Source organism: Patiria miniata, unplaced genomic scaffold, assembly GCF_015706575.1.
Source record: "Patiria miniata isolate m_02_andy unplaced genomic scaffold, ASM1570657v1 HiC_scaffold_19, whole genome shotgun sequence".
NCBI classification, from domain to species: domain Eukaryota; kingdom Metazoa; phylum Echinodermata; class Asteroidea; order Valvatida; family Asterinidae; genus Patiria; species Patiria miniata.
Window position 1 is genome coordinate 13,896,803 of NW_024037057.1, and position 14,617 is coordinate 13,911,419.

The window sequence follows — 14,617 nt, forward strand, 5'->3', positions numbered from 1 at the left end:
TGCTGTTTAGGTCCAAGGTATAATCGATGTGCCGGCCGAAATTCCAATTGCCCATTCTCGCCCGATGGGGCGCTAGATAGTACGACTCTTCTTTTACAACAAATATTAAAATAAAGGTTTTTTCCGGCCAATTCCTAAAATGTTCATTCACTTTTGAAAATCGGTCGTTCATTTTCGTCTGAATTTGAGAACCGCTCTGAACACGCGTTTTATTTTCGCTACCAGAGCATTCGATTCCATTTCAGTTCAATCAATAATTAAGTGATTGAGCGGCACCTTTCGTTTATATCTATTCGTTCAAGACATCTTTTTTTCGCTTTTAGAGGGGGATTTCAAACATTTACCATTCTATTTCACTTTTAGTTTAATGCATTCAGCACCAGATACAATTAGGGGTTTCTTTTTCATTAACCATCAATCAATTTAGCTGTACCTGAAATCAATTTAGAAAACGTATGCTTGCATAAATGAATGCACAGGTAATTACGTAATTGTCTGTTTCTCAAAACCGAATGCACAGACAATGAAAACGATTGAACTTTCGTGGAATTGAAATGGGATTAAGGACGTGAATTCGAATTCAGACGAAAGTGAATGATCGATTTTCAGAAGTGAATGAACATTTTAGGGAATTGGCCGGGAAACCTATATTACCTTCACTGAAGCAATAACTGAAGTAAATTGCTCTAACTTGAAATTCACACAATGTTCTAATTTGATTTATTGGGGTTTTTTTTTAGTTTGTTTTGTTTTGTTTGATATTTTTTTTAAATTATGACAACTTTTCCACTTACACAAATAACCTTGCATTCGCGTACGTTTATTCATTCAAAATGGCGTCGCTGCAGCCCCCCCCCCCCCATTCGGTGAAAATATGACCCAATATTGGAGCGAGGTGACAGCGTTGTCCACACTTTCAACACCAGCGTCATGGTCGTTATAATTCATGTGCTTAAATACCATTCAATGACAGGACAGACCAGCTACCTCGTACGTTTCGGCTTTTTCGCACGTTTTCCGATGGCTTTGTTTACGTATTCAGAGGAGTCGACCGCTGGAGTGGCACTTGGATTCGGGTCGACCTGGGTGTCGTCGTACTCCTCGTCCGACGGCGGTTCAACGTAGTCGTACAGCTGACTGTCCGCCTGTGTTGAAGACTCACCGCCTGTGGCGGGTTCGATGTAACTCCCATCGTCGGCAACAGAAGGGGTAGGCTGAGGGTTGTAGTTGCTGCGATGAACCGTTGAATTGGTGGCTGGCCCGGCGTCGATGTAGGTGTACGAGTGGCCGTAGTCTTCCTCGCCGGTAAACTGTGGGTTTTCTTCATAGGAGTGCTGTATGTCCGGCGCCGTCCCTTGGCGAGTTTCATGGATCAGCGGCTGGTAAACACTCGCGGACGGTGTGCTACTGTCGCTTGGCCGGGCGGAGTGTGGCGGTTGGCTGTCGATGAGCTCATTTCGACTGGGTTGCGACCCACTTGGACGCGGCGGATGGGGATGGGTTTGATTGGCAGGGGAATGTGGGGCTGAAGGTTGCGCGTGTGGTGCACATTGCTGCTGTTGCGGTGGGGCGAGTTGTTGCTGCGGAGGTGAGGCCACGGGAGTAGGTTGGGGATGGCAGGGAGGACCCGTAGATGCCACCGCGGAGTACGGTGGGGGCGGCTGGAAGGCAACGGGTTGCTGGACCGTCATGTGCCCCGGAAAGGGTTGCTGTGCTACCGGGTACGGCTGTTGGAAGTAATGCTGATTGCTCGTTTGCTGCATGGTGTTCAGGACTATGGCCTGTGGATGGTGTTGATTCACGATTGTGTTGGTGTTTTCCAAAAAGATGTTCTGGGGCGATTGGCCTTGTGTCAACACAACGATTCTCTGCTGCAGAAGGAGCAAGAACGAAAAATATGGATATGAAAGAGAAGGGTTGCTATCTTCAGAGACTTTTTCTGTATGGATAGAATGGGATAGGCCCAAGCCAGTATACATAGCGTAAAGACAGAATTCTTAACTGGGGATAGGAGCACCAATATCCCCTCCCCATATTTGTGAAGAGTGCCTTTCTTTTAATTTAAAAGTGCCTTTTTTTAAACAAGTGTCCTTGTTTTGTTTAAACATAAGGGCCCTTTTGTACCAGCGGCCTCTTACGAGTGCATTTTTTTTGGGGGGGGGGGGGGGGGGGAGTTTCGTGCGAGTCGGCAATTGTGCCGCCCTGAAAGCGCCATGTATTGTTTAAACAGCGCCCCCGTTTGAAGATGGTACCTCCCCCAACTGTTTGATGTTACGGACGCCAAGTGTCAGGAGAAGAAAACCTGTCTACATTTCAGCATGGATGTGCGAGTACCTGTTCACATATTGTTACCCCCCCCCCCCCGCAATAAAGATGACCTTGCTACGATCTCCGGGAAAGGTATCCTTGTTGACCCGGAAAAGTGTCAGATCAAATAGAACTCGAAGTACCACGGGTTGTTTAGAGTTTCAGGCTGCGTGCTTCCCCGCAGTAGGTTTTGGAAACTTGCTCCAACATCCGAAATCATTCACGAATGGGTGAACATTCATACAGTGCATTGCTCCCGGGTTAATTTTCTCAGAATCCTTGTCACGAACGCGGAAGCTAAAACGAAACAGCCTTGACGTCACCGGAAGACAGCAAACAAAACGCTTGAATCTTCATAACAGCAGAACTCAAACATCTAACAATATGATTTCGCAATCTCTTTCAAATATAAATCGTATTCAATATTAGTTTTGCCCTGTTTGTATCGAAACTGATGCAACTCGCCAGAAACGACGGTGTCCGAATAACATGGCGACGGCTTGCAATTACAAATGCGTCTACGACAGCGGCTGATAGGCCCCTCCCCGGATAGACGTGTGTGTTACTGCCTGGCGCAGCCAAATGACATTTTGGACGCACAGATATAAAGCCAGCCAATAAAGTTTGACGAAATTGACCAACTGTCATTGGCAACTCGAAAAACCTGAAGTTGGAACGCGACAACGGGGGATCAAGGGTGGACACCTCCTGACATTACATTGCAAAAACTGTGTATAGCGATCAAACACTTTTCTAAACAGTGTTTCTTGCCATCAGTTTGTAAACATGTTTGAATTCTAAATATATTTACACTCTAAAAAACGCTGGTTAAAATTTGGTTGGTTAAAATTTTAACCAACATCGTGTTAAATGTTGAAGTCATTAAATGTTGAAGTCTATACGAACCTCGCTCACGACTGGCTCCTGGCAGCAGCAGCAGTACTGGCATGACGTCACGCAGGTCACAATGCTCAACACGAACGCCACGCACATCATGCACAGCCACAATGCGTAGAGCACGCCGGGCTCGGTCTGCGTGGCGGCCAGCGTGGTCGGTGCCACGGCAGTTGTGGTGGCGAAGCTTCCGTAGGACGTCCTAGTATAAGTCGTCACGGAGGAAGTCAAGGTCAGGGTTAACTCCCAGAAGAACGCGTACAGCGTGAGGCACACGCAGCCTATCGTGGCTAGGATGCCCAAGATGCTGAGAAACAGATATATGCCGCCCTGTTGAAGACAGTCGACAAGAGAGGAAACTAAAAGTGTTGTTTTCGAGACCTTTCAGGGCTTCCGAATTTTATTTTATCAATTCCTTAAATTTTCAAAAGCAAAATCATGTAAGTCACCAGAAGGGCTCAGTATGCCAAAAAATGAAGAAATAGTTATCTTGTTAAAAGTATCTGGTCATACGTGGGTTTTTTTTTTTTTCAGAGTCAAATATCAACAAAACTGTTTCAAGAACTCTCTGAGATTTTTGAGACATTCATTTCCAAATTAAATTCTAATTAATAAAAATATCATCAAGTCAATTTCCCGAAGTGGACTTTTCGAGATGTTTTATTTCGGCAAGTCGACTTTTCGAAGTCGACCAGTCGTTGACTCCCCGAAGTTGACATGACAACTTGTGTCATCAAGTCGACTTCGGGAACTCGATTGGGCGAGTTAATATCTCTCTCGAATACATCTTGGCAAGTCGTCATCTCGACCTCGGGAAGTTGACTTGGCGAAATAAAGCAACTCGACAGGTCGTCATGTCGACTTGGGTAAGTCGAATTGACGAGATAATTTATGTGATTAAGTCGCCTTACTTTCTGCGATTGACCGTATGTCAACACGACTAGATAATTTATCCTACGAATTAAATTGCGGTTTGTTTTCCCCCTGTACTCCTTACGTCAGAAATAAACCATGTGTTCAAATCTTGAAAATGAAGAATCAAACTTACGCATCCTTTCTCCGACTTCGTTGTCGACATGAAGATCCCGACAAAAGAAGTTCCCATAAGCTATCCGGATAAACAGACACACAAAATTAGACACTTTATCGGTTGCTTCGAATGGTGTGCTTTCCAATTTATTTTCGCGTGCATTTAACGCTCAATCCCGGAAAATATCTGTTACAGAAAATATATCGATAAAGCGCAGGGCAAGATACCTTTATAAAAATAGATATATCTATTTTTCAATAAGCACTCATCTTTTTATATTTTAAATAACGATATCTAAAAAATATTTGGAAAAAAAAGAGATATCTCTATTCCTAAAATCTTAAACCTAAATTAACATCACCCCTACGCACAAATCTATCTTGTGAATATCTCTATTGTAAGAATAGAGATATATCTATTGCAAAATAGAGATACACTGCATCTCTATTCGAAAAATAGTGACGTCTCTATTACATGAGAAATATCTTTATTTCGAGATTAAATGTCAAATTTGCACACCATAAAAGTCTAGTCATCGCGGGGTTGGGAATGCGAGGGAATTTCCCTCTTTTTTTATCTTCTATTTGGATTTGGACAAATAATTGAACAAAACACGCGCGAACGACCTTCAAAGCTGAATTAGGCCATTGTACCACATCGTTCGGGTAGTGATAAAAATATCAAAGTACGTATGGAATGTGGGATATACAAGTTGATTTCAAGGGGTGTTTGTTTGTTTGTTTGTTGGTGTGTTTGTTTGTTTGTTTGCCCTAACTAAGCCCTTAATTGTCCATTCTCAGTATCTTATCATGTTTAAAGGTTGGATTCTGTAGCAGTTTCCTTTGTTTCCTTGTCCTAGCAGTTTGGGACTTTAAAACCTAGGTCTTTAGAGTTCCTATGGTTTAGGAAAAAATTTACAAAACTGACTTAATTCCGCAAAAATAAATACATATGCGTTTATCTATGTGGTACCTGGTTTTTTATTTCTTATTTTCATATTTCAACCAACAATGTAATACACTTAAATTGTCCATGGAGTTCATTTTTCTAAGTAACGTATTTTTTGTTCGACTTTCTATTCCTCTGAAATGTATAAAACATATTTGACATACCTTTTGTATTGATAATTTCATTAAAAAGTGCACTTCTTTCAACGTGTAAAATTGCCCGTGCTCTTCCGGACAGCTTAGGGCGTGGTTGTGATGACAATTCAAGAAGACACTGTTCAGTTTGGCGGTTTTCTGTTCCAGCTGTGAAGATTGTGAACCCTAACATTTTGCTTGTTGAAGATATTTTGCGAGAAGAATTCGCTACCAACTACCATAACTGACACAACAATAAATCACCCTAAGAAAACAACTGGCGACGGCGAAACATCCACATTCTGGCAACTTTTGGTGCCGAAATAACTGTAACATTGAGGTTTATGACTGAAATGGCATTACGAGTTTGTTCATCAATACGAAAATTTGCATTAGCATTAAAAAAACAAAAAAAACGCACCTAAATACCCTTGAAAAGGGCAAATAAACCTTGAACGTAAAAAGTTAAATGGGCCACAAATGTGCATTTCTATGGACTGCATGAAACAAATTACATTATATGGGCCCATTGAACCAACATTGATTCACAAGAGGGTCGTACTTCCAGGTGTAAAACACTGAAATATGATTTCAGAATGTGTACCAATTAATACCAGTTTGTAAATTATACAAGGTCAACGTTGCAAAACAAAATAGTTGTTACTCTTTCAAAACATATCACTGAAGAGTTTAGAATACCGTCAGAGGAAACAACGAACGCTGCCTGCCAACAAACGCCAAACAGTATCATGTTGTAGCCCACGTAATCAGTGTAGAGGCCTGATGGAATTGTCTGCTGCCATCACCGAATTTGTTTCCGGGGAATCAGAAGTATCACAAATTGGCTGCCAAAATCTAATTTTACCGCTTCTGTTTTGCTTCAATAAAACTTATTCTGACTTACCAGAACGCCAGTCCACACGGGGGAAAAGAAGGAAAAAGCCAGTGCCTTGCACGAGAGCGAGCTGCAGGCCACGTACAGGCCGAGCAAGACCCCCGAACCGATGAGGAGTGTCACGCTGGCTCCACAGGCAACGCCTTGCTTGTACGCCATGGCTGGAAAGATCCAATAAAAAAAATAACAATCATGTAGTCAAAGTCAGTCTCCTTTTCCCCCAAAAGAGGAAAACCGGGAACCGGACGACTTAGAGAGAAAATTTGACTGAATGATAAGTTTGGAAAGGGTCACACTGGCGAAAAATGGAGCAAAAATCCGACTGAATATATTTCATTCTTAATCGTCCAAAATAGCTTCAGTCGGTAGGAGAGAAGTGTGGCTTTATAAACAAGGAAATTGCTCACCAAATTCATGTCTCGAAAGGCCAATTTTCCCAATCCACGATCAAAAACCCAAAATATGGTGGTGCCAAAGAAATGTTGACAGCTTTTTTGGGTTTTTTTTTTTTTTTTTTTTTTTTTTTTTTAAGAGCTTTCCTTCAGTGATGTCACGTTGTCCCTCCTCGAAACCCATTTTCCAACTTGCAGAGTAAATCGAAACCATTTTGTGAAAACCCGACCCCCCCCCCCCCCCAACAAAAAGAGATGTTCTGAATGGTGTTAATAATAACAATCTTACAGATTACAGACCTATTGTTAATCAACACTAAACCATAAAAGGGGCGGGTAGGGAATTGCCCCACAGTACATTTCACCCGATAATTGTCATCGCCTTATACTACCTTGATGTGTTGAAACTAATTCCTAGTATTTTAATAAAATTCGATCTAAGCGTTCGCAAAAATTATCAAAGCGGCCCACTGAAAAAAAAATGTTTCATTTTGTTGAAATAACCTAGTTCGGTATATGAGCTAAACTAGAGTATTCAAATATGTAAAAAAAAAAATAAAAAAAAAAAATGGTTGGATTTGACTGAAAACTGTCAAGCTCGCACTCACCTGACTGCTATAAGGGTCAGATGGGTGCAAGATTGACTGCTTTCCAGTCAATTTTTAGTAGAATGTATTTAGATGGCAGGGATTATCACATAATTCACTGACAGATTGGTCAGTTGCAGTTTCTGTTCGTATATTGCAGGCATACGAACTTTCAGAACTTTCTCTTCGTATGAATCATAAAATGACATGTGGGTCATCCGGATGCCAAACAAATCAGTGGTCAAATAACTTACTGAGTTCTGTTGACACTGAAAATAACCCGGTGTGTGATCCTCCTTGTTATATTCCCAGAGTTTGTACCAAAAAAATCTGGTGAGACAAGGTGTGAGAGTTCGTCAATTCGCCCCGATCAGTTGTTGGTACCACAAACAACATAAGTCGCACACAACAAGCGACGAAAACGCAAGTAACTCCCAACGCACGTTGTCACGAATCCCGACTAGCTTTATACATGTCTCTGTTGCAGTTCGATCGTGTTACCGTTTGTAAAGTGGATTTTTGGTGTATGCGTCACGCGCTTGCCTTATTTCGCGGTTGGGCGACTTTCCGGACGGCCTCTACATTGGTTGCCGAACGGATATAACCGGGAATACTACTAGTTTACTGCACACGGCATACCGTGTGCCACAGCACTATTGTTCCCCGGTCGGATTCAACCACTTCATGTCATTGAAATCTTTTCATTGAAAAGGTGTGTTGATTTGATTGACAAAGTATAATATTGTACATCGAATAGCTACCGGGAAGTTTCCTTCAATAATTGTGTTGTTTTTTTCTCTCCAGTTCCACGTGTATTCAAGACAATGAACTATTTGATCATAGGGTATTTTTGTATTGGCCTAGAATTCCATATACTGTTCCTCCTCCCTCTGTTTGCTGAACACTGGCCATCTATATTTCTCGCAGCTTTTGATGTAGGTTCGGTCAGTGTTAAAAGTGTTGAATCCAACACTTAAACGGTTGATACAACAATATTGATCCAGTTGATTCAACACTTTCGAAAGTGTTAACTGTGATTTTTTTTTAGAATAAACATGTTCATTGTTGCAAGTGTTGGATTTAACATTTCAAATGCGGTTGTTGAATCCAACACTTAAACTGTTGATACAACATTATGTTGATCAAGTTGATTCAACACTTTCAAAAGTGTTAACTTCTTCTTCTTTTTTAAATAAACATTTTCATTGTTGTAAGTGTTTGACTTAACTTTTAAAATGCTGGTTTCAATTAACACTTTGAAAGAGTGGTCACTGACCGAACCTATGCAAGTGTTGCATTCGACACCTCAGCTTTTAGAGTCTATAGCAGGGCTGAATTGTTTCGAATATGCCACGCAACAACGCAATATCAACCCAGCGGAGTAAAATCAATCAATGCGTTCCTCAGAAATTCAAACCATTCCTGTCATATTTAATGTCCTACTGTAAACACGAGTCCATTCTGAAACTGACTAAAGGACCCAAAATAGATATCATTGCAAAGGGAAAATTCCATGAATGTTTCATTGTGTTTTACTGAAGACATCAAGGTAACAATGTTGATCGTGAATTTCAATTGAAACAGAATTGCAACTATAGTTCTTCAAAGAATCACCAGGATATTTCCTTGTTTCTGTTGGCATGTGACGTCAGTGACCTTTTCCTGATTTTTTTTTAAGAAACGAATCAGGGCACTCAATCACTGCACTTTACGAGCTAGGCCCCCTTCCGTCAGCGGAGAAACATTGTGCATGCTATTGTACGAACCAACAGCCCCTTGCGGATATATCTGTAAACAATAGCTAGTGCAATTCTTTCGCCATTGAAGGGGGCCTCCGTGATAGAATTGACAGCGTTCCCGGATTGCTTGCTAAAGTGGTGTGTGGACGGAATTTTTTTTCCGTCGCACGTGAAGATTACAAACAAATATTTGCTCTTCTTTTAAGCATATGGATTTGAAATGACATCAGGTCAGAGAGTCAGATTGGCACAGTGGTTACTTTCCTCGCCTTCCACCGCTATGACCCGGGTTCGATTCCTGCCATGATCACATGTGGATTGGGTTCTCACACCCTATTTTGTAGGATTTGCCCAGAATATTCTGCTGGGCTTTTCCTCCCCCCTCTTTAAATTGTAATATCCTCTTATTGTCTCCTCTCTACAGGTTTCTTCAGAATTGCGAGCTACATTGCCTATGGCACTTTTGAGGAATCCTTTGTTTCATTACAAGAAAAAAACGCATAGGTCTAGACTATTATTAGGCATACATGTACCAATACTTGCAAAGTATCATTTCAAAGTTGAGCCTACTAGCGAGAAACTTAGTTGACCCACTAGAGTAGGCTACGTGTTATATAAATATAAAGAGATACTACAATCCTGGTCAAACCTCGTTGGGCCCCCAACCCCCCGGCCCCCGTTCAATGTTGTCTCTCATTGCGCGGTATGTGCTCCATCAGCTGGAGAGAACAACATTGACCGGGGGAGCGGGGAGCGGGGAAGTGGGTGACCGTGGCAGGCTCAGGAAGTGTCCCAACCATTTTGGCCGGGATTGTAGCTACGGCCTGCTATACGCCCAATTGGGTTACAAAAAGGGGGTTAAACGAATTCATGTTAATCGGAAAGAACATTTAAAAGTAGGATATAAACATCCATCCATTGAAAATTGGGCGTTTGGTGTTATTCTTGTGTTATTAGAGCGAGAACGAATTTCGGGGTCCACAAGAAGAACCAGAGCACCACATTTTGAGATTTTTTTTTTAATTCATGTATTCTTATGTCCTCTTATTCAATTTTAAATTCTCAGTTTATGTAAAGCACTCTTATTCCGACTCAGTTACGTAACATCTAAAGGGCTCTTTGAGATGCGTTTGTTCGAAGTCAATATTCGGTATTAATATTTGCGCACGGAAAATATTGACATTTGGCTCACGGTGTACTTGACAAAGGCGGAAAGTAATCGCATTAGGCGTATCGGAAAAGCACGCCACAACATTAAGATTGTGTGCTGTTTTCGGTTTCACATGAGGACTGGGGCAGAAGACGTACAGTGACATACAAGGTGAGTTGTCTTTCAATCAGGTTTTGCTGATAGTGAATACAGGATGAGTAAAAAAAAACGAAACCCAAATGTTGGAACCATTGTTTTAAAGAAGTTCTGCATGTAGCATTTTCGAAATCTAGGAACTAAAAGTCCTATTCATAAGCTTTTTTTTAGTACAAGAATCATTCAAATCACTCATGTACTTTTCAAGTTACGGAATTGCAATCACAACCACCGTTTTAAGGTTCTGCCTTCGGATTGCAAAAAGGGTTCAGTGTGTTCTTTCAGTAAAACGAAAACAAATCACATAGGGATGTGTGTGAATTGTTTTCGTTTTGCTGAAAGAGCGCACACCTGTTTGGTGATCCGTGGACAGGACCTTAAAACGGTGGTTGTGTTTAAAATTCCGTAACTTGAAAAGTACATGCGTGATTTGAATGATTCGTGTACTAAAAGAAAGCTCATGAAATGGGCTCTTGTATACATGATTTTGTAAATGTGCTACATGCAGAACTTCAATAAAGCAATAGTCCCGATATTTGGGTTTCGTATTGTTTGACTCGCCCCGTATTATTGTGACAAGCCCGCTGGAACGGGTGCTGGGGGTGCTGCAGCACTCCCAACTTTTTAAATTAGGGTGCTGGAATATGCTTCAGCACCCCCTACTTTTAGTAGACATGAATGCACAGTTTGTCATTTTTTTATTTTTTTTGGTATGAAACTGGGTTCTTAAATTTTAATTTAAAAAGGAAGAAGCAGTGGCAGATACAGGATTTTTCTAAGGGGTAGTCAGGTGGCACAATGGTTGGAATTGTGACCGACTGGTCCAAAGCACCAAACTTGGCAGATAGATTCTTAATAGCCATAAAGAAGATATTTAGAAGGGGTGACTCCTGAATTTTTTTGTTTTTCCGAGCAATTTGTAAACGTTTTTTTGCGAACAACTACAGTACAAGCTCTCAATATAACAAACTTATCCTTCTTGCAATTGGCCTCGGATATAAAAAAAATATATAAAACAAAAAGTTATGTGGCGATGGCCAAGTCTTCAGGAGTCGGACTTATGACCCTAACTCAATGAGCCCCTTACCGACTTCCATATAGAACTCTTCCGGGACTCGGTACCCGGCCCACCACACCTCCTTCCCTGTCCATCCATGTAACTCGAAAGTCAGGCACCATAAAGGGAGGAAACGAGGTGGCACCCTAAGCCTTGCTGCCGAGTCAGCAAAAGAACCCCGTACCTATACGCAGACGCCAACCTGGACTTCGCAGACAGTCCCAACTTGTGAGTCAGCTTACCGACCGACCGAGCTAACTGCTGTTGGTAAATGACGACGGGAAATTAAAACTCTTGAATTAAATAACCAAACTGCTTGCGCTGAAAAACCAAAAAATGACACCATGGGGATTCGAACCCCTAACCCTGGGTGCGCTGTCAGACAGCTTAACCGCTAGGCCGTTTTATTGTGTGCTTTCTCTTTGCGTTTTTAAACTGATGAGCATTGTATTCTGTGGTGGCCATTCATTCCTGCAACGGGAGGGTTTCTTTGTGTTTTTCATAGCTGTGCGAAAGATGCACCGCGCTATACACAATGAATGCTGTTACGTAACTCTTTTTCACATTCTTTCTTATACAGCAGTTGACTATTCAGAGTCACTGCGAGCAATTAACCTCACCACGCTCGTCCAAATCATATCAATTGTTTCACATCGCGCGACCTTCGTCGGGCACTTGCATCGCTAGCGATAATTGTGAAGGTTTGCGAGATTGTCTTTTTAATGAGAAACCATAGAGCTATAGTAATTTAATATAGCTCTATGTGAGAAACTACCAGTTTTAAGGCATAGGGCAAGGTGTTTTGTATGCATTTTGTTCATTTTTAAAAAAAATCCTAAAATCCAAAGAAAAATGTTCAAAACCTTACCTGTAGAAGTTTCAGCTCAGTAGATATTGCAACGTATCGAGACAAAAGAGGAAAAAATATGCACAGACTTTGGATTACCCATAGATGAAGGAATTACCAAACATGATTTCAATGGATTGATTGTTGCAAATCATAAATATTTCTTGATTTCGTCTAAATCGTCGCAGAGCTGACAAACCGACGAATAAGCGAAAACCTTGTTTGGAGTAATTCGCGTTTGAAGTTGGACACTTCTCCGGGCGCCGTATTTAACCCTTAATGTTACGATAAAAAACTGTTAGTATATATTCTGAATAAAATATGAAACTAAGTATCCACCAGGTCACTTATTTAATCAGAGAAGTTGTGCGATATGATTTTATTTGATCGTAAACGCATTCGTCAGTTTGTCAAATTACATTAAACTGCAATATCCGGTTGTTCTTCACACTGTTTGTATGCTATTCGTCAGTTTGTCGGATCGCGCGTGCACGCACGCGCAATCCGACAAACTGACGAATAACATTCGTTGGTACTTTGAACGCATACCTTACATAAGCTGGTTACCAGCGAAATGTTTGTATGCTATTCGTCAGTTTGTCGGATCGCGCGTGCACGCACGCGCAATCCGACAAACTGACGAATAACATTCGTTGGTACTTGGAACGCACACCTTACATAAGCTGGTTACCAGCGAAATTTCGTATTCGTCACTATGTCAAATTATGGATTTGTTTTTGTGAGTGATTCGCCACAAGGGGGGCTCTGAATCTCAAAATCCAGACAAATATTAAGAATTTTGGCATAAATACTTGAAAGAGCAACCTTCATAAAGCCTAAAAATAACAAAAAATCGAAATCGCAAAAATGGTCGATTCGCCGGTTTGTCAGCTCTGCGACGAAATGCCAGCAGACCAGACGGAATAATTCCACCGGGGTTTCAGTATAGCAGTACGATCTTTACCCTAGTAGGCCTAAAAGCTTTAACAATAATTCGGTTGGTTAGTTTTGGGATAAATGCAACTGATCATAACCAAGATGTCTCTAATTCTTCCCATAACAGCAGCCATACCATGGTTTGCTTTATAGTGTTCTGGCTACTTTGTGAAGAATTGAAGTATAGGTTCGAGTACTGGTTCCATTTTGATTGCACCATCTATCGCCGAATGTTTATGAGATCTAGAAAACAAAATGCACTGTAATCTGTTCCGCAATACAGGCATTCAACTGACTTAGAACTGCCCGAAGCATTGTTACTGCAGCACTTTTCAAAAACCTTGATCGGTTTTAATTCAAGTTCAGAAGGGCATCGGATCAACAACGTACAAGACATCCAACCATGGTGAGCTATAGGTTTGAACTTTCCACGCTCAAGAAAAAAACTGTTTTCCAATTAACATTTTCAGAAATGTCGAGATTCACATTTGTTTTTATCATTTTGGGTTTCATATACCTATTTTTTCTCGTAAGGCTTGGGGATGTGATAATGTTAATACTGACTTGTGTAGCAGTGAAATGTTTTTCGTCTGTTTTAAGCCTAATATGTTTGTGTTTGTCTGATTTGCATTTCTTTAATCTGCTATTTACAAAAGTGCTATTTACAATTTAAGATCTGTATTTTTCTTTGTGGAATATTATAGAATCGGCTTGTTCGAAAAACTGTGCTTCTACTGAGCTTGGGCGTGGCGATATTCGCTTTATTCGTTTATGCCCGATATAATGGATTGTCGGTATCGGTACATTTTGCCAATGGACCATTCAACGTCAAGCAGATACGTCAATCTGGAATCGATTTTACCAAAACTCGCATATTCGAAAACCTGAAATCGATGATAAGCAATGACAGCTCGATACAGACCTGGCAGGGCAATGGCGGCAGCGACAACCACATTCTGATTCCTAGACGGTCGATTTTTCAGGAATCGGAATACGCGTGCCTAGTGGTGATGCAGGGGGAAATTCCAGAGGCAGCCATGCGAAGGGGCTTCGTAGTGGAGAACTACCCGTGTGCAAGAATCGATCCCGGGACCGGATTGTATGAGAGGGTTCCAGCGGCTCGATACAACTCTAGTATCGAGAGAGAAGAGCTGGGCGAGAAAACACTGGCCAGAATCAAATCCTACCAACAAAAGGTAACATTTTGCAAGTCAAAGTATTTGCTTCTTTAAACGAATTCCTTCATTTGATTCCATCCTTATAGACTTGGTTGTTTTTACTAAGTTTTAATAACAGAATTTTTTCCAGGCCAAGTGCCCCTCTCGCGGTTATAAATATGCACCCTCGAGATGAAAACAAAAGTGCCCCTCAACGTCACACGTATCAAAGCATAATGATCGCGCTACAAATACAATTGTCTCGTCTCTTTTAATGGAAAAGTGCCTCTCAAAAACACAAATACCCGTCTCGCATTAACAAGATTTTGCACCTTCTCGAGATGGAAAACTACCCCTCAAAAGCACGAATAGGGCCTACCCCTCTCGC

The 14,617-nt window shown here is 41.3% G+C and overlaps 2 protein-coding genes across 3 annotated transcripts in view; one reads left to right on the plus strand and one right to left on the minus strand.

Annotated features, from left to right (window-relative positions):
- Positions 1-506: 506 nt before the first annotated feature.
- LOC119725861 (putative uncharacterized protein DDB_G0291608) lies at positions 507-7,718 on the minus strand. Of its 2 annotated transcripts, none has more exons than XM_038197453.1 (5): positions 7,442-7,718; positions 6,218-6,369; positions 4,250-4,309; positions 3,214-3,531; positions 507-1,868 (listed from the first exon to the last, which is right to left on the minus strand). In XM_038197453.1, exons 2-5 carry the CDS (start codon positions 6,365-6,367, stop codon positions 984-986), a joined length of 1,413 nt encoding a protein of 470 aa, XP_038053381.1. In that variant the 5' UTR covers positions 6,368-6,369; positions 7,442-7,718; the 3' UTR covers positions 507-983. The 2 variants fall into 2 exon arrangements, with proteins under 2 accessions (XP_038053381.1, XP_038053380.1); XM_038197452.1 differs by having other exon boundaries at positions 507-1,871.
- A 2,492-nt stretch (positions 7,719-10,210) lies between these two features.
- The window catches only part of LOC119725862 (carbohydrate sulfotransferase 15-like), a 10,370-nt gene continuing 5,963 nt past the window's right edge, over positions 10,211-14,617 (plus strand). Inside the window, exons 1-3 of the mRNA XM_038197454.1 lie at positions 10,211-10,247; positions 13,356-13,478; positions 13,777-14,268. Coding sequence (XP_038053382.1) covers positions 13,476-13,478; positions 13,777-14,268 — 495 coding nt within the window. The 5' untranslated portion in view covers positions 10,211-10,247; positions 13,356-13,475. The remainder of the gene's footprint in view (positions 10,248-13,355; positions 13,479-13,776; positions 14,269-14,617) is intronic.